The sequence below is a fragment of the Etheostoma cragini genome, chromosome 22 (genome assembly GCF_013103735.1).
Source record: "Etheostoma cragini isolate CJK2018 chromosome 22, CSU_Ecrag_1.0, whole genome shotgun sequence".
Classification (NCBI taxonomy): Eukaryota; Metazoa; Chordata; class Actinopteri; order Perciformes; family Percidae; genus Etheostoma; species Etheostoma cragini.
The window spans coordinates 15872661-15893416 of record NC_048428.1 but is presented as its reverse complement, the minus strand read 5'-3'; the positions used below and the strand labels follow the sequence as shown (position 1 = coordinate 15893416).

Here is a 20756-nt window from a genome sequence, read left to right as displayed (position 1 = left end):
GTTGAATAAAGCTCAGAGCTTGTAGTTTTATAGTTGTATGATTTTACAGGTTGGACATAAAGTGTATCCATTCGGTTCACCTCTGTGCTGTTCAGTTGGCATGTTTTTCCAGTGACATAGCTGCATTCCTCTGTTGCTCCTGTTTTATAACGGGACCATTTTAATTAGTCAGGGTTTCATTTTGTGAACTCATGACTCAGCTGTGGCAGTTTCCAACTCTGTTTTGACTCATGTTGTACCGCTTAAATAGAATGTTAAACTTGCTCAGCCAACATGAGCTGTGACATAACAGCTCATACACGGAAAGCTAACAAAACACACATCACAGCTTCAGAGTTTCTGATGTCAAAACACAAAGATGTTCTTTGGAGGGAATGTGCATCTTTTTTTTTTTTTTTTACAGTAACCACTACAGTTTCTTAGATGCATACCAGCTGCATTACCCTGGAGCTCTGACTAATAGAAATCTGTCACTTTATTACTAAACCAACTTTTATATGGCTTTAATTTAATACATGTAAGAGTTTGTAGTGTGTTATGTGTTCTTATTCTACAAAGTAACTTCCATTTGTCTAACTTTTTAATGTAAGCTTAATGGTCTACCATCAAATGACCAAACGGAAAGTTTCGATGACTTTGGTCCCCTTGATGATGAAAGCAGATATGGCATTTCGTCGATGTAGTGAAGATAATTACTTCCTGACGTTTTGGTTGCAACAACATGTGCTGAGACTATACAGTGAGTTTAAATCCTCCAGCTTTTCTCTCCACAGAGTGTAACCTCCTTTAGGGGGAAAACATGTAAACTCTCCAGATCAAACTCTCGCTCACAAATATAAAAAGCTTCTGCAGCTGCTTTGGGTGCTTTCTAGAATTTTCAGGCAGGCCCTGTTGGCCAGAGATCTTACTTCCTAACTGGCTGTGTGTATATGTGTGTGTGTGTGTGTTTGTGTGTGAGAAACAGACAGAGTGTGTGTATATATGTGTTTGTGTGTGGGAGGGGAGAGGGGCAGAGGGGCTTGCTTTTGGGGCTGGAGGACGGCTGCGGCGCTGTGAAGGAGTGTTCTCCCAGCGTGGGAAAGACGCTGGTCTTTTCTTTGCTTCTCAGGGACTTGGGTAGGCCAAAGAAGGGCTGAGAGGAACTAACTTCTTCCTTCTGGCTCCAACTTTCTCTGCTTGGGCTAGAGAGGCAGTCGTTCCCCCCTGGAGCTGCAACAAGGGGATTTGTAGGAGTAAAGAAGTCAGGCTGGCAGGAGTTCCTGTGCTCCGAGAGGAGATGGGCAGCAGCTGAGGAGATTTTCTCCCAGCCGGGCTGAACGGCAGAGAGTCGAGTAGGGCAGAAATGTATTATTCCGGCAGTGAGGAGTCAGATCTGGTAAGTTAAATAAACATTCTTTCTGCTACTCAATCAGTATCCTTTTTACGCTTTTCTGAGCCTAACTCGGCTGTACCTCTCAACTCTTCTTTCTGTCTACCCTCTGAACAAAGAGGAAGGGCTCGCACTGCAGGAGAATGGAGGTTATTAGTGCAGGATTTAAAGGGGCGTAATCATACACTTCCTATTTTTCTACTTTGCCGCTGCTTTGCCTGAAAGTTAGTGAGAGTCATGCTCAAGATGCACACTTAAATCTCTTCCAGTGTGCTGTTTTGAGACGACAACACTCTTTTAGGAATCTTGTCTGAATTTGCGAGCACCTCTGCATGATCTCTGCTATCTTAAAGTGGGGAGCGGAGACAGTCATTAACAGGAAGAAAGAGGGAAATAAAGTAAACAGCTGGGCAAAGGTTGGAGAGACAGAGACCGGTAGAGAGCATAAACCTTGACCTAGAGGAAAAGCTAAAGTTTGGTCTTAGCCACGAGCCAAAAATGTAAAACTTTAAGCACCATTCCTAATTAATGAGAAGATGTTCTGTTCATGAAAGTTTGTAGTTAGTGTTTCAAACATTTTCTGTTCTGTTGGGGTGTGTGAATGATACGGTGGTAAAATATTTTCCTGTGATAGTAATCAGTACTTGTCATCAGCCACACCCTTGTATTAATGTCTAATCAGTCTCTAAAAGCAAGTCTGAAAACAGTAGTATTCACGGAAAACCCTGTTATAAACAACCTGCAGAAGTTTATAATAAGTAGTCGAGACACCAGATATGATTTAGTGCTACAGCATGCACGTGTTTCTGTTGTGTTAATGTCTGAGAGTTTGTATGCAGCAGATAGCCTGCTGTCTGTCTTTCTAGTTTTGGGTAAATCCGAAACTACTTGCTGCTCAATTCATAGCTTTTAGCTGTTCATTTAGGTCTGGAAAAACAATTATCACACACACACAGAGAAAAGCTCATTTTTTGATTTTATAAGGGATCTGTTCAGGAGTTGTATCCATGTGGCATGTCAGCTGGGAGTACAGGACAACACTAAGTTTAACATGTACAGTTAGTAGAATTTCAGTAAAGTTCTTTTCTATACGGTACTGTTCACTGTATTACCGTTGTTAGCGTTACGGGAAGGTCAAACAGTTGCAATGAACGTTTTGCTCAGACAGAAAATCATTCATTTATAATAAGATAATAACTTCCAGATGGATCGTTGCATTTCACGTGTTGCATACGGTAACTTAACTTAACGGCAAAGTGAGAACTGGGTATCACTGTCACTGTTTTCTGAACCAAGCAATAAAAAGTTGTTGTAGCAACCAATGTAATAATAACTTTGATTCATATAACACATTTCATGAAACCCTGGGACGTTTTACACAAGTAATTTTAAAGGGGGACAAGGGAAATGACAGAAAATAGTAAGCCAACACAAACACAGAGTAAAGGGGAAACCTTTGCTCCTAATGGAAGGGGGATGTTATTTTATGTCAGCTACTGACGTACAACCACATGAAGCATTGTAAAGTTAATTTATAAAAGAAATGGACATAAACTGTAACATACCTCAGGGCCAATTCACGGTGGGTTTGGAATAATTTACAATTCCGTTAATTGTCTCCATCTGTTGATAGCCCTCCCGAAGTTATCCTACGTTATCACCGTTGTCTTTCAATTTCCCTTTTAGTTTTTAGTTGTTCTTAGTTTAATTTCCTTCTTTTCTGTGATGGTCCTGCCCCAGTATAAACTCCTATTGCCCCAGTATAAACTCCTACAACAGGTAACTTCCAAAATAACATTAAAATACAGTTAGGCCTTTATATAGAAATATTCTGCTACCTTTAACCTAGCACAATAGGCTGGATCCTAACGATGAATGTATTAAGAGAACTAACACAGGCTTTTTTTGGTTTAACAAAGAAATCTGTGACCCATCAGAAAGTGTCACCGTCTACCTGACACAAATTATTCTGTGACTGCACTGGAAAACGCCTTACTAAAAATTATATTAAAATGGCATTTTTTTTTTACTGTTAGTCTCGGTTGCTGTTACAGGTCATTTAGGACCATTGTATGAAAAACGAAAGAGCTTCAGAAACATTAAAAAGTTACATATAGACACTTTAAGGTAGGATACATGAGATAATCCGCAAGAATTATTGAAAAACCCTGGGTGGTTCTGCAGGTGAACCAGTAATAAAAAGCTGAATAAACCTGAGAATGAGTTGGTTATGAAGACAGTCTAATCACCAAGGTCCACTTTGAGGTCAAGGTCCACGTCACAAAGACTGACACAAGTGTCACTGCTATTTTAAGGCCAACGCAGTTAATTTCCCATCCCGTACCCACATCGTTTAAATAGCAAATGCACCCGCACCCATCTTTGGGCCCATGGGCGTGCTGGTCTTAAAAGGAGGTTTGAGTATTGCTATCTTGCTGCAGCAGCTATAACCCTGGTCTAAAGTCAGTAACACAGCATCTCATTGTTATTTTGACAGCACATTAATAAAATGTGCCTAGGCTCGTGCACAGCGCACACACTAGGTTTGTTACACACACACAGAGAAGCGCAGCAACACTAGGGATCGAGCGATAGGGATTTTTTAAAGTGCCAACGCCGATGACCGATATGGGTTGCCGATATTTGGAGCCGATACTATTTTTGTTCCCTCAATTTACATCATAAAAATGACACGTTGATAACAAATAATACAAGTATAAATTTACAAAAGGAATATATAACAAATACTAAAAACAGGTGAGGTAGAACAAGTAAGAGTTAAGTGCTGAAAATATTGAAAAATTCTTTCAAATTCTGAAAATAAATTATAAAAACGCATTTAAGCATAAGTAAAACAATTATACTATTGCACACAGTAGCAACAAGCAAGCAGCATAATAAAGTGCACACTGTAATTTTCTTGTAATAATCTTGTAATTTCAGACTGCCGGGGTTTCATTTATCTACATAACATAAATTGAGCATGTTTAAGGGTAATATGCCGCCCCATTATGCATTTCTAAACAAAAATGTATAAGAAGCTGGCAGATTTGTCAAACATAAATCAGCTGACAAAATTGACGTGATTTCAGATGCACATAAAGCAACAAATTGTTAAAGTATTTGTTCTAAACTGAAAATCAGTTGATCACTAAGCAACAAGCACACATGCAAAAGAGTAAAACTATAAATATTAAGGTACAAATCCGCCATCATAATAGCAATGTGCCAAGGTACCTTGGTGATGGCGGCAGGCTGTTAATGCGCCTGGCTGTTAAAGGAAATGGGAGATGACACTGTGATTGGTTTATTGCATGTTAAGCCCAAAACACCGCTACGATTAATGAAGACACTAAGTACAACCCTTTTGATGTGCCCGTTGCAAGGATCCTTTATCCGGCTTCAAACTAGCTAAAGTGGATTTGGAAGCGCACTAAATGCACCTGCGCATCACACAGTGTGCTTAGATCGTTTAAATAGGGCCCTTGGGGTTTAATGTTGGGAAATCATGTATAAAAATTGATTTGACCTTTCTTTAGATATTTTTTGACAGTTTTTTTTAAATTTTATTTTTATCAATGTTATCTGGGAAATCCTCATGTCCCTGTGGCAAAAAGATATGTTTGCATACATCACAAATTTGGCCAGGAATGGGTCCAGAGTACATAATTTATCTCTGTATTGCATAAAATAAGTGAGCTGAAATCATTTTTCTCAAGCACAGTTCCAAATTGTTGTATGACGGTATGTTTCACTCCATTGAAGATGGTTAGCAGCTCGCTCTGCTCTCTTGGCCAGGTCTCATCAATCATCCACAGCCTGCTTCTTACACCAGAAATCTGCCAGGATATTGATGACGCAAGCACAAAATAGCAGCACAGAGCAGCCCCTGGCCTCTCACTGTATTCCCCTTGATCAGCTATCATCCTATTATGGGGGTGTGTTTCAACAGAGAGAACTGAGAGGGATAGAGCTGCGAGGTAAACTAGATCTCGCTGTGAGGGGGTTCTTTGTAAATGAGCGAAAAAGCCCCTCAAGGGACGGCTGCTGCTGGCTGCAGGTAATACTTACTGGAGGAAAAAGGATTAGCACGTATTTTTGCACTTGTAGGGGTCTTGTCACCAAGCATTTGACATTTGAACTGCTCGCTGTGAGGCGCAACACCAAACAGTACATTTTCATTGGAATTCATTTAAGTGAGGACTTCAGCTAAAATGGTTTTGTTTTGTATTAGAGCTGCACAATATGAGGAAAACATGCGATGGCATTGTTGAATATCGCGATAACAATATTACTTGCGATACATAAACAGATATTAAGGTCTACTCAGTTCTGCTGCTTTCAGTATGCTTCTAAAATACAACAAATTACTTGTTGAATTTTGAAAGAAATGAAAGTAACATAGGAACACAAGGAATTTCCAACATTATTTAATTGAACAAATTGAACATGGAATTAAATATATGAGGCACCACAAAAAAAACGGACGGTTTAAAGGAGAATTACGGTCAATTTCAACATGTAGGTCTGTTGTTTGTAAGTTTGCAGTGCTGTCAGTAAAGAGAAAAATGAAACCAATCTGTGCTGTCTACACCGTGTTGTACTCCTGCTAGCTTTAGTACCCTGCAGGCTTAAACAGGGCAAGATTTAAATATGTTTTTAGCCTCTAAACATGTTCAAAATGTCATTAAGTGATGTGCAGTGATTCCTTCTGAGTGAACACAGTGAATTTGACTGCTGTAGATGTGACTGAAATGCATGAAAGTTGTGCTAATTCAGCTGTGTTTACTTCCTGTGTTGAGACAACAGAGAGCTTAGGGACCATCTACAAACTAAAACACAGAAAAGAGATAAAACAAAAATATGTAGACTATCAATTTAATGATTAAATAAAGTAGTGTCTCAAAACTTACCTCAATTATAACTTCTCTCCTGCTAGTTGTATTACAGCACTTACAGAAATGCAAAATATGTTTGTATCTCTTTTCAGTGTTGTAGTTTGTAGATGGTCCCAAAGAATTCCCTGCCGTATCAACCCAGGAACTAACAGAGCTGAATAAGCACAACTTTCATACATTGTCATCACTGCACATGGGTAGGCACTTTTAGTGACATTTTGAACATGTTTAGAAGCTAAAAACACGTTTAAATTTGCCCTGTTTAAGCCTGCTGGGTTCTAACTCTAGCAGGAAGATAACACGGTGTGGGCAGCACCAATAGTTCTTGTTTTTCTCTCTACTGACCGCACTCCAAATTTCTCAAATAACAGAGCTACATGTTGAAATTGACCGTAATTCTCCTTTTAAAGTGCAGTTTTCTACTGATATTTTCTTTCAACTAACACAAAAAATCTCATAGTGGCACTAGTGGATATTGCAATGATGATAAAAAACGATAAATTGTGCAGCCCTAATCTGTATGGGTATTTGAGGGTTGGTTTACAATGTCAATGCTTTTAGACATTGTATTTGTTTTTGACAGAATCTTAAATCTGTAACGTTGATCAGCCTCTAGGCTCTAGTGATGGCAGTACTTTGGTCCAAACCTAAATATATGTCAAGAACTATCAGATGGATTTCCATGACATTTGGTGGAGACTCTGATGTTCCCCGGAGGATGAATCCCAATGAAGTTTGTGATCATCTGGCCTTTTATCGAGCACCATCAGGTCATTTTGACCAATTCTTTGGATTTTGACTAAATACATGCAAGAGTCAGGACATTCCCATCAACGTCGGCTGTACTTTTTAGTTTGTTTAGTGCTAATTAGCAAATATCAGCATGCTAACCACTAAAATGGTGAACATGGTAAACATTCTACCTGCTAAACAAAAGCATGTCAGCATAATAACAATAATAGTGAAAGTACATGATTGTTTCAAATTAATTGTTGTAACTTTTTAATTTTTTACCATTTCATTTTATTATTGTGAACTGTACCTATGTTCAAAATGTACAATCATAGCAGACGTGCGGACAAAATGCTTGTTAATATAGGAACATATTCAAAAGGCGTATCTACTTTTAAGTCCCCTTACTGTGTGCTTGGCTTCTAAGTTTCTTAGATGATGTGATTGACAGCCAGTGAGTCCATCACCTCAATGGGATGATGCACTTATCTAATGCACTGGCACGTGAGATGCTGGGTAAACACTTTTTTCATAGGCCTGTCAGAGTCACCTTGACGTTCATGCAGCCAATCCCTCTTTTGCCACGCCACAGAGATCATTAATCTCCCCTCTCTTCTATCTCTCCTCATTTCTCTCTCAAACTCACTTTCTTTTTCTTTCACAGATGTACATACAGTTTGTCTTTCACTCTCTTGCTCAGTTCCTCCATGTGAAATATTGGCAAGTATTCATTGGTGCAGTCACACATCTCTCACTCTTGACTGCCATGTCTGCTCTCATTGTCTCTGTGTGACAAAGGAGACGCCGTTTGTGGACTGATAATTTAACTGAATTTGTTTTTCACTGAGTGAAGTAGCAGTGATGGACAGATGGCTGCTTTGGTTCCAGCCTAGAATGAGTCATGCCAAGCCTGAAACTGCTAGCACACTTGCTCAGCCCATTGTCAGCCCATTGCAGTGTTGTCTGTCAGCCAGAACTGAACATGACTTGGCACGAGCAGTAATGTTCATTCTTCAATCATGATGCATAATGTGACGTACTGTGTTGTCTGACCATACTGCCCCATTAGATTCACTGCAGAATTTTAACTGTTTGTCCGTTTTGTTAGTACGTCTAAATTTTAAGTCTTCTGTTCCGATTTGGGTTACAAGTGGGTGAAGTTTACAAACTGCACAGTTAACTTTTGGGTCATTTATAACTTTTTAACCAAGTGAATCCTAGTCTACATTTACTTGTTTTTTCTTCCTTTTATATCACAAGATAATGGCATGGTGCTACTACATGTCTTGGCTAAGAATTATATTATTTTTTTAGAATTAAGCAAAGCTTATACTCTGTTAATTAATGCCATCCATTGTGTGTGGTACTTTACGCCACAGCAACACTAGCTATAACACTAGGTATGAGCCATTATGAAGTAAGTCAAAAAAATAATAATAATAATAATAAATTGAATTTGTATAGCGCTTTTCCCGAGCTCAAAGCCGCTTAACAGAGTAGAGACAGTTATTAAAAAAAAAAACTAAGGACAGGCAGAACAGAAAAGATGGGTCTTCAGACGGGACTGAAAAATGGTGAGGGACTCAGAGATGCGGATCTCATGGGGGAGGGAGTTCCACAGCCTTGGAGCTGCCCTGGAAAAGGCTGGAAAAGGCTGGAAAAATGCAAAAAGAACACATTTTCGTACAATGCATCAGTCATTACAGTCACAGGTGCTTAGGCTTTATTCTAGAAAAGTCTATAAAATGCAAAAAAGGTGCACATAACTGTCCTTATTTTCTTCTTTGTTTCTAATCCTGAGACAGGAGGGAGATGAGAGCAGTAGAGTAAGGGGTTGGGTATGGGAAGGAACGGAAAAAAGTGAAAAGAAGTGTAAATGGGAGAGAGAAGAGTTAGAGAACATTTGGGGCACTGCAAGGAGCTAGGCCATCAATGTGGACACGATAAAATTGGTAAAAGTAAATAAGCTGTAAGTGTGGAGTGTGGCCTGAGTGGAAGGAAAGAAGCAGCACTCTTAATGTATGAAAGAATTGATCTAAAAAAGTCTTGCCAAGAATCCTTGACCATGAGAGCACTTTATAGGTCACGTGCAGAGCCGTTGTTTTCTGCATGACTACAGCACTCCATTTTTATAGTGGACACATATAGAGAATAACTCATTTAGCGGCTAACATGGGAGCTTTCACAGCATGAATGTAGTCCTCATTGTAACGGCTCCATCCACTATTAGTGATTTTGTCAGACGCAGGAGGCAGGCTGACTCACAGCCTCTTGTTTTACTGTAGTAATAGCCACACTGACTTGTAATGGTCCACTGTAATGATCGCCGTGCCACGGCTGTATATAGAGGTCATTGATGGGCTTACAGCAAGGACTTCTGTCCAAATGAATCAATAATGGCGGTATAGAGACCACAGAGACCATTTGCCCTTTTAATCCCCCCCCCCCCCTTCATGGCAATCCGTCCAATAGTTGTTGACATATTTCAGTGTAGACTTCAGTAGATGTCTGACAACCAATTGCAATGCCCCTTGGATGGCTACAAAAACCACTGCAATCAAATGTGATGCGATTTGCAGCTTTTACAGACTCATGGTAGAGTGTCAAAGTTAACAAGCTTCCTGTATTTGTTAGATTTGCAAGGTTTTTAACAGTCAACCGTGTGGATATGTCTTTGAGCAAGACACCAACTTCCTGCTACTTTGAAAGGAACTGTGATTCTCAGAGTGCTTGGGGAGCCCAAAGAGCACCTCTCCTCATGGATTAAACCAGTTAAACTGCTGTTAGATTAGTAGTGGTCTGTGTGTTGTTGACACAGTGCTGTCTGTATTGGTGTGGCAGGGGGTCTAGAGGTCGGTCAAGTTGGGCAGCTGGGGGCATGTTCTGTCGCTGTGAGTCTTTGTCAGTGTTGCTATCAGAGTGCAGCCTTCACAGTTGCACCACTCTCATCTCCAGGCTCCACAGCGCCATGTTCAGAGCATCTGTGCCCGGCCCTGAGACCTCTGGAGGCTAATTTTAACCCATGTTATTGAAACATATGTGACCATTGCACTATTTCTTGAAAATCACGCAAAGCTGGGAATTGATGTACTGTTTTCTTTCAACTGCTGTTGTAGCTGAGGTGAGAGGTTCAATGTTAGGATGGACAAGATAAATATTCTCTTGTCCACCATTCCCATCCATTTCTTTTGAAAATATAATCTACTTTAGGTAATCGCCTTGGTCGTTTGGCTAATTGGTCTTAATGAGCTAAAATCACATCATCTTCCCCCAGCCTTTCCTTTAATGTAAGTGTGTCATTTCAAAGTGGGCATGTCATGTTGAAGAGTACCTGAGCAGATGGAGGCATGTCATTGATTGGTTATGATAAGCATCACTGATTAGCTTGTCATCCTTTGATCTACAGTTAGTGCTCCTTGGGGAGTGACTGCTGGTCATAAACAAACAAGGTTATTTCAACCGCTGGTCACATGGGTTGACCCCTGCCTTCTTTGAACTCACATAACCTGACCACGGGTCAGACCGAGGAGCATCATGCATCAGCACAGCAAATGAAAGCGACCTTTTGAATAATTGTTCTGCAGGGTTTAACTTTGGCTGTTCCTTAATGAGTGAGGATGGAAAAATTGTAATTAACGCCTTAATGATTCTCATTTGGCCTGTGTAGCTTTTCAACACTCCGCTCACATGCAATGAATCACAGCTGATCTGGCAGGTGAGGATTTAGAGCAGGTTTCACCTCAGAATCCCTAATGCAGATCAGAGTGAAAAAGAGATTATTTAAAAAAAGATACTCAATACTACATATGAGTCTTATTTTTTTGTCTCACACACAAACACACAAATATCGATTAATCTGCTGATTATTTTCCTAATTGATTGTTTTGTCTAAAGATAACAACAATGCAAGGAAAGGTTTTATACTTTAATTTGTGGATAATGGATGAATACTGTGCATTTGGACATACACAACAGAATAATTTCCCAAAGTGGCATATTCAGAAGTCTTGTTTTGCCTGACCAACAATCCAAAACGCAAAAATATTTTGTATTTATTAGCTTGCACCAAATCCTTACATCCATGAAGCTAAAACCAGAGATTTTTTGCTTGAAAATTATTTAAATGAATAATTCAGATTAATTTTCTGTCAATAATCTAAATATATATTATTGATTAATCTGCTTTATTTTTAATTAATTATTTTCTCGATTTTCTTTCCTCTATAAAATATTAGGAAATTGTGAAAAGATTCCATCAAAATTTCCCACAGCCAAAGATAACATATGAAAATTGCTTATAATGGTTGTTGTGACATCCCGATGGCTTCTATTGGACCAACCCAAATTAATACAGATACAAATTGGTTAAGGTGATGTTTATTGTGCAAGCACTGCAGTCAAATTGAAAAAAAATATGAGGAAAGCCTTTTGTAATATAGCAGAAGAACCTTGTTTGTCTAATGGAGCACTGTTGTTTAGCATTTGCTGACCAGTACCCATTCAGAAATATGAAAAGAAACATCAGGTCCATGTTGAAGATGATTTTGTTAAATAAAGCTGTCTTGTTGCTTTAGTCTACCCAACCAATTTAAAATTACAATCGAGATAGACGATGGGTGTGACTTATTTTGGGCTTGCAAAGGAGGGCATAAAAGGAAAAGTCCAAAATCCAGTGCGTAAATCGCTAATCAGAAAATGATGAGCTTGATGTGAAGCATAATAAAAGTGAGCATATTTTCTCACCTCTGAGAAGATGGCAATGTGACGCCTATTTTATCAACTATAAACAACTCACAACGGGATGTCTGCTTTTGACTAAAAAGAACAAAACAGTATGCACTGTCGACACATAAACACTATCCATATAGCACATGCAAACCATCACTGCAGAGCCACAACCAGCAGATGGACTGACTGTGAGGGGTAACTGAGGGAAAAAATAAGGGGAGTGACAGTGAAAGAGGAGGAGGAGGAGGGGTGGGTAAAGACGGAGATACTGAGGTAGAATCACCGAAGGAGTGTGCAGGACATGCACTGACAGGCTGAGACAGAGAGCGAGAAAGACGGAGCTAGCAGCACCTGAGAGGCTGCCACTTCATTAGCATTAGAAGGAGAGTCGGTCACAGGCGGCCACACCAGGACTCATGTAGGTTGAACGCTGTTATCTATCGCTTGTGGAGCAGCAGGGCAGGCTACAGTGAAGGAGGAGAACAAGGCTGGAACCAAAGCATAAACAAGAGGCTAAGAAACATCGCTGCCACCTGACTCATACGGGGAGTCAGCTTCATCACTTGCAGCGGCTGTCTGAGCACTGGAGGAGACTGGTGCAGACGGGGAGAGAGCTGCTGAGATTATGCGCGGGGCAGAAAGCTCCTGTGGATTCCCCATCTTTGGCGGCGGCAGCAGCAACAGTAGAAGCAGGAGCTGTGTCTCTACAGATAGCTGCAGAGCTAGCTGGAGCTGCAGCAAAACAAGAAGCCCCAACTCCAAAAATATTTATTCACCCAGAGATGAAGCTAGCATTTACAGCCAAGGTGTAACAGGAACCAGCTGTCCATGTTGCCACAGTGTTAAATGCACCTGTAGCCGCTGCAGTGAAAGCTGCTGCAGTGCTGGTTCAAAAGTGATCCCAGCAGTGCAGTTAGGTGTAGTTGTAGCAGTAGCAGGTGGGAGCAGTGGCTCAGGACACTGAATGACCAGTGTGGCTGATGAAGGCCACCTGGATCCGCTTGCTGAAACGAGCCAAGGGAGGTCGCGTCAAGAGCTCCGATGCCTGTGTAAGCAGATTTTGAGGGTGTTTACATCATCAGTTTTTTTGTGTGCCTGTGTATGTGTAAGTCTGTGTATCTACTTCATCCATCAGTACACAGTGTTGAGGTCAGTGTGGCACAATTGTGTATTGCCTGCTGATGACAAGAAGCAGGATGTTGTTATCAGTTATGGATGTCAGATTCTGGGCAGTGCTCCATATCACCTCCCTCTGACCCACTGGGACGCTGTTCTTGATCACGTCTTGATGAAATAATCATCCCAGGTACTGTCACTTGCAATTCTCAAGGTCAAGTGTAGCTCATAAAAGAGAAGACTAATGTGCAATAAGATGCCAATTTAGTATATGTTGTGATCCAAATGTGGAAGTGCTGTATATTCAAACTTAAGCTTAAGCAGAGTTTGACACATAGTTTAGATGCTTGTTGTTGTTTGTTTTTTTAAAGCCACTGGGAGATTAATATGATCATGGGTGTGATGACAGCAGAAGCAGCCCATGGTTATTTGATGAGCTTGATTTCAAATGAGTTATTCATAACCGGTACATCTTGAGGGAAGATGACAGACACAGAGGAAATTGACAAGCACAGGGTTTCATTGGTTGATGGAGGACACAAATACGAATAACCTTGTATAATGTACAGTGACAACACTTGTATCATTTATATACATAAATGAGGTAATGTAAGTGGAAAGGACATCCTCCTTTTGTGTGTATGTGATGGCTGGGTAATTCTGATCAGGCTCAGAGTGAGGGAGGCTATTTTTAACTCAGACAGCAGAGTGTAATGGTGCAGTGAGATGAATGAAAGGCCTTGTGTGGGTGGTATAGTAGCATGCAGGTAAAGGCTCATATTGCTTTCACTTAGTTATGCTTAACTGAAATTAATATGTGGCACTGGGAGATTTTTCTCTTGGGTATTGCCAAATGTACTGTATTCATACAACATCCACAAATTAAATGATACAACTTTTCCTTACCATGTTGAATGTTTTTCATTAGTATTTCATTTCAGTTAGCTGTAGCTATCAGTGCTGTCCTTCAAAGCCAAAATCCAGTAACAACATAATAGAACCAAAATCGTACGTAATCTTTTACGTATATAAATTATCTTAATTACTTATGTACAGTAGATATTATCTTTTAGGCCATATAAATGTATGGTTTCAAAGAAAACAGCTAAATACAGTTTAAGCAAAAGAGACAAATTTAGCTAAACTAGCTGGTAAGATAGCAAAAGCTACCTTACACCCTACCTGTTTCTTGTAATTTAAATGTATCAATTGTAATTAACTAAATCTGGTCATGGATGATAAAAAAGGCTGAACTGGTCGTGCTAAAGGTTGGCTAACAAATTCATGACTTGGTGAGGTTAAGCCACTTTTAAATCCCATTTTAAATGTATTACATCCTAAGTGTATACTTTACATTGTATAGATTTCAACATAGAGGGTAAGCCTAAATAACACATTTTGGGTGCTGGTACTGTGTTTTTCCTGCCTCAGCTTTTCCTAAAGTGCAGTTTTTCGGTTGTATGTACATTCTATGTCAATGAGTTTCAGGTTGCATGACAATAAATTTTACATCCTATCCCCTTTTTTTATCTTTTTGTTTTCAATTTCAGCTCGTCTGGTGTCTCTACCATTTGTAGGGCATTGTAAAAGCTTTGGTCTCTATAGCAGTAGCGTGCAAGCATTACCTTTCAGCATTCAGCTTTTAACTACCCCAGTAATTATTTATGCTCTGTTTGCATGTAGTATATAACAAGATGAGTGTGTGTGGTAGTGTGCACCAATGCACTTAACTCAGGAGTGTGTTTAAGTTAGTAATTGTGTGTGTTTTGCTTGGGGGCGGGCGGAATCTCCGTGATCTGTGATCCATGATTACTGAGATTAAACTATATTGTTATATTTGCAGTGAATAACACATTCAATAAACAGAAACATAACTCTTGCAGCACATATTAACAGATGCACAATATTAGCTTACATATAAAATAGCACCCTTGTGAATTAGCCTAATGTTGGTAAGGCACATTCATAAATCCTACATAACATCAGACTTACTTTTTGATGCACGCACACAGAAGTATTCACAAAGTTAGGGTCAGTGACGGGATAAAGGTGTCTTTGCTAGTTTAAGTTGCTAGTTTAATTTTCAGTCCAATAGGATTAGAATGTTTCTGACAGCGTGGGGGACATGTCATCACAATGGTGGCTCTCCATCGTGACGCCGGTCAGCCATGGACGATGATATGGCACAACCCTGATACTGGACCTGGTGTTCTTATTCCCCCAGTATTTCTCACACAAAGATGACTACAACAAATCTGCAGGCAAGCAACTGAGAGAAAGCTAAGGATACAAGAGCTGCTGTCGATGTCATTTGACTCTATGAAAGACACTTAATGTCCTTTGGCATCCTTTCTCAAGAAAAGGGGAAGTGTCCATAATGTGCTACGGCTTTGTTTTCTTCAAGTTGTTTCAGTGATGTGATTGATACTAGAACAACATGACTGCTCATTTTATGGAGCACAGCTTTAACATTCATTATTCCAGGAAATCAACTGAGATTCCTGTGATGATCAGAGCTTAACACTTTAGTCTGTGTGAGTGTGTTTGCACATTTGTAAGTTGCACATCAGATGCTCAACTCCCAAAGTTAACCATTTTTTTTCAAGAGGAAGGGCAATGCAAGGCAGATTAAGTCCTTAAGATGCTGTGAAGCCACTGCTTCTCCTACACCTGTCATTTTAAAAGTGTGAATACCAAATCAACTAAATTCAGAGTTTGTGTATTGCTAAAGTGTTAATGTCTGTGTCTCTGCAGGGTTCGGCCGACTCCTACACCAGCCGTCCATCAGACTCTGATGTGTCCCTTGAGGAGGATAAGGAGGCAGTGCGCAGAGAGGCAGAGCAACAGGCTCAGGCACAGCTCGACAAGGCCAAGGTTTGTATCCAAATTTCAATAGCACTAATGTCCTTCTGTCCAGTTGTAGGTCAGGGACACTTTGAACAGGTGGTGCAGACTTTGAGAAGGTGTGTGTGCGTGTGTGTATGCGTGTGGGGGTGCGTGTGTGCATGCATGCACAGTTTTGTTTGTATTGTGAAACCTGCCACTGGTTTCACACTTTTCCACTAATTGACAGATGATTAGAAAAGACCTATATCAATGCACCCACGTAAGTTCAAGGCAGAAGAACACTGCAAGATACCGAACATAATTGTAAATGATAAAAAAAAAACAGCTTTGCAAATGTTTTATTTCCTATAATTAACAGGATATATCAATAAATTTTATTTAGATTTGCCTGTAAAAACACCCAAGGTTACCTTACATTAGATAAATACATAATAAAACAGCAAGACAGGCAATGAAAAAAAAACAGACAACTGAAAGGGAGAAAAAAAACCACACTCAAATACACACTATAACCATGTTCCATTCCAAACTATGTTTCCATCCACATGTTTTGTGCGAATTAAGATCGAATGAAAAATGCCTTATGAAACAGTAAAATTAGATTGGATTTCATGAATAACGACACAAAGTATGTAGGTGTGATCGCATCGAATAGTGGCTTATATAATAAACTGATGTAAACGTAAACGTTTGCCGAATGAATTATGAATTGTGATTCTGTTTTAGATCATTTTATGGTTGCAACCATAGAAGAAGTTTTAGGTCTTTTCTGCTTTCTTTGCAGACATGTCGAGTGCCAAAAAAGACAAATATAAGTGGACTACCAAGGAGACAAGAGACTATTTAATTTACAAGTGAAATATAAAGCCTATTTTTGATAGCAAAAATCTAACAAATGCCATGATATATCTGCATTATCATAGCAATGTTTTGATAGCGTTGTCTTATTATAGCTTGATATGTCGGTATCAGCTGCCACATAAGTACTTTTACAGCCTGTTCTATATTAATAATCTGTAGGTAGGTAGGCAATTTCACCACAACACAGCATGTGATACACAGGGTTTTTATTTGTTCAAAAGCCGTTAAATGGAAACACACATTCATCGGCTTTATTCGCATTCATGTTTTGGTGAACTTGAGTTAATTTTATTGACAAGTAGATGGAAACATAGCTAATGAGGTGTGGTTAGTGTAACTGAAACAAACTTTTGTTTATTTGCAAGACAAGGGCAGAAGACCTTTAAGGGTTAAAGTTACAATTCGTTTTAGCTTCATTTTTATAGCACATTCCACCAACAGGGCAATTCAAAGTGCTTTACACAAAAACAGTTAAAAAAATAAAAACGGATAAAACACAAGCATAAAAGAAATTAAACATAAAAGAAATTAACAACCATTTAAAGAAAGGCAACATCAAAAAGTAAGCTCTTCAGTCTTGATTTAAAAAAAACTGAGAATTGCAATGGTTAGTTAAAGGAGCAAGAATATGTGGTTTGTCAATAAGGGTCCCCACAAGTATAGAATTGTGTTTCTGCAGAGACGCAAAATGGTTTATTATGCTTGAATGAATCATGTCCGGTACCACTCAAATGATAACACTGCTTGGTTTGTTTTTGGAAGATGAAAAGCTGGGTCTGCTTTCTTTTGGGCTTATTTCTTCTTCTTAAATGTTCATTCTTTTTTTATATTGCCAAAACAATTGGCTATCATGTTCTCTTTCTGGCAAATCTTTTTTTTTTTTATTACCCATACAAAAGAGGTTTGTTTGGGTAATTTTTTCTTATCTGAAGCGAGGGTTAAAAAAACAGTGTTGAATGCTGCTTAGACCATAAAGCCCCTTGAGCCAAATTTGTGATATTGGGCTACATAAATAAACTTGACTTGACTTGACTTGACTGGTAAGGGTCCTGTTGGATTTTAGTGTGGAGCAGTGAGATAAAACCACTGAGAACACCACTTTAGTCAAGTTTTATTTATTATTTATTTATTATTTATTTTATTTTTGACTTCCCCAGCTCATCTCCCCATTCTCAGACATTAAAACAAGAGTCGTTAATCACATGTTGTTTTTCTATTCCTGGAGTGAGATTAATGGGAGATGATGCAGTATGGACTAGGTGACTATGAGAGAAGCTGTAGTCGATTTCAGCTGGTTTCTAAGACGAAGAAAGGGCTGTAAGGGGCTGCTGGTGTGTGAGCTTAGGGGCATCAGGGGGCTCAGAGTTACTGTTTATCAGAGCCCAGCCTCGCCTGCTCTGCTCTGAGCCACAATTAGCAGCATATAAACAAACCGACACACAGCAGCGCAGGCTTGCCTTTGTGCGACAGGAATTGCAATCAGTGCTGGCTTCCACAGAATCCCTCAATTCGCTGGCTCCATAAGATTTATGCCTTTGCTCTATGAAGTAATTCAACTATCGTCTGTGCACATGTTGTTCTCGTCCTGCTGTAAAGCCCATTGCATAGCTTCTATTTATGCATATTAATTTAATCATGTGTCTGAAAAATTGGTTTATTGTCTTTCACTGAGTGTTTAGTGTCTATAACAGCTAGCACGCTCACTAGATGTAAGCACTGAGATTTTGGCTATCCATCTATTGTAGCAGACACTTTCCTCCTGCACTGTGTCTGGAGGTAGCTAGCTGGCAAAGACAGATCATTCCAGCAGATCTATGTTGGTATTTTTCCAGAGAGTCACCCTCTCTGGCTCACTAATTAAAAAGATAAGTTGGCTTTATAGATAACCTGGCATAGATTACCCCCGCTGGCATTTTACATGACAGATTAGTAGTAAAAAATAGCCTCTTAGTGGTCTGGCCACCAGAGAGAGAGGGAGTTGGGGTCAGAGGAAGTGCAGACTCTCTGACTGTGAGCCTTTGTAGGCAGTAATTCACAATGACTTTCCTAACATACCACAGATATTCTTAAGGATTGGGGATAGAGTTAATGCCTGTATTGTTGCCTTTACATTTTTCTTCACATAGCATTACATGCATTTGCATTTACTACACACATACAAAACACCCTCTGCTACCTCTAATTGACCGTAAACAAACACAACGCTAAATTAATAAGTAATAATACTAGTCTGTGAAAACTAGATAATTGGAGGACATCTCGAGTTAGAGCTCAATGAAAAGATCGTTAAAGTTGCCTGGCTTTATAATTATTATGAAAGCTGATATAATTGATGTTTTTTGGAATGGATTAAACAATTATTTGAACCCTCACATAATTATTCACTTTTCAGTTCCTACCAGCTCTACTATTACTGTTCCAAATGTGTTTACAGTTTGTTTCCACTGCATCCAAATGGCCAGTTAGAGTCAGTTAATGCAAGTTTAAATGTTGTGACTATTGAGTGTTTCCTCTATTTTCTATTGGTTACAGAATAGGTGTTGGGTCAGTTCATAGTCAGAATTCCTTACACTAACTTTGTCTCTTAAGAAGCTTCAGATACAATGGATGCAATATAGAATCTGACTTGTTGCATTAGTGCATACAAACACAAAATTAGTACACACACACACACACACACACACACACACACACAAACACAGATGCTCAACTCCTAAAGTTTGAAATTCTGGAGAAGCCAGACCCACATGCTGCGTTCTTCCAATCAGCTGCCTGTTTTCAATTTTGTGGGCGACAATACAGATTAGCGCCGCCTGCTGTTATGACAAGTATTACATCTTGCGCACGGGCAAAACGTACCTTCAAGTCAGCATCGCTTTGGTGTGTTCCAAGACACTTTTTTTGACCAACTTGGGGAGACTGTCAGTTTGAATGCCTTTTCTGCCGAAGGTTGGCCAATGGGTTGGTGTGTCAGACCCTTTGAGGGCCTTGCTCAAGGGCACCCCAGTGGTGATATTGAGGAAGGGAGAAGTGCTAGTCACACTAATCATTGCTAACTGTGCATACTTACAATAAACTTTGGCAACCTTGGATAATTATAGAAATATCTTCTCACACTAAATTAGTAAAGGTTATGGCTCCCTTCATATCATAAAATACATTTTACATACTCTTAGTACAGCCTGAGGCCAGTGAAAGTAGCTGAAGAGAATTCATTTCAAATCGATACAAAACATTCAAGGTCAAGCAATGTGGGAACCTGGATTTATAGCATGAGACTCTGCGTAATGCTAATGGAGAGGCATGTTCCATGGCAAATAATGCTACACGGTGTTCACTCGATAAGTGTAAGCCCAGAGATGACTGAGAGGTTTTATCTATGGAAATATTCATGGTGTTATGCGATACTGTGACGAGCGTCATGCGGTGCTAATTGGCTGTGGTCAATCTATAGTGCGGCCTCCCAGGATTCCCAGTTAGAGAGAGGGCTTCTCTTGAGCTGGTTATCTCTGTCTAATCCTTATTGTGCTTCTTATCTCCATGAATGTGTCTGTCCTCTGCATTCCTTTCCTCTGCTTTGTTTTGCACTACCCCGTCTTCTGTCCACCTCCTTTCCTATTCTTTTCTTTTTCCCCCTCCTCCCGTGCATCTTACCCATTCTCTTACCCTCCACCTGCCCTTCTCCCTCCCTCACTGCGGTCTTTATGGCATCCATAATGAAGGCCTGTGTTACGTAAAAAGCAACAAAGCAGCATGGTCTCGTTCAGGAGATGTGTAGATACTCTACAGCCGTGTAAATGTGCCGTTATCGACAAACCCCGCAGTCACCTGTGATACAAGGTGGCATGTTAAGACATGTATTTGTGCGTGATTTTGTACAGGTCCGCAACTGTCATTAAGCCTATATAAAGCTTTACCTGACAGGCGGCCATGATGGATAAAGGTGAGCAGAGCAGCTGGGAGGGAGGAAAGAGGCAGTGGTCCATGAGACACATACATCCGCGTGTACTAATGGACCTTCTACCTTCATGCAACCATGTGACTCAATGCATGCAAAAGGACACTTTGTCCTCTATGTGTCCTGGAGCTGCTCTTTGAATTGGATGATCTCCTCTGGAGATGTAACAAGTACGCACACGCACCCACATACGCAAGTATGCACGCACACACACCATACACACACGGCTTAAACCTTCACTTCATGG

The 20756-nt window shown here is 39.9% G+C and overlaps 1 protein-coding gene across 10 annotated transcripts in view; it reads left to right on the top strand.

Annotated features, from left to right (window-relative positions):
• The window catches only part of cacnb2a (calcium channel, voltage-dependent, beta 2a), a 63160-nt gene that overhangs the window by 28382 nt on the left and 14022 nt on the right, over positions 1-20756 (top strand). For 7 of the 10 annotated variants that reach the window (XM_034861777.1, XM_034861785.1, XM_034861779.1 and 4 more), the window contains one exon: positions 15598-15717. In XM_034861777.1, coding sequence (XP_034717668.1) covers positions 15598-15717 — 120 coding nt within the window. Of the gene's footprint in view, positions 1-1042; positions 1376-11800; positions 12777-15597; positions 15718-20756 lie in introns of those variants that run through there. The other 3 variants (XM_034861782.1, XM_034861778.1, XM_034861786.1) reach the window with 3 other exon arrangements.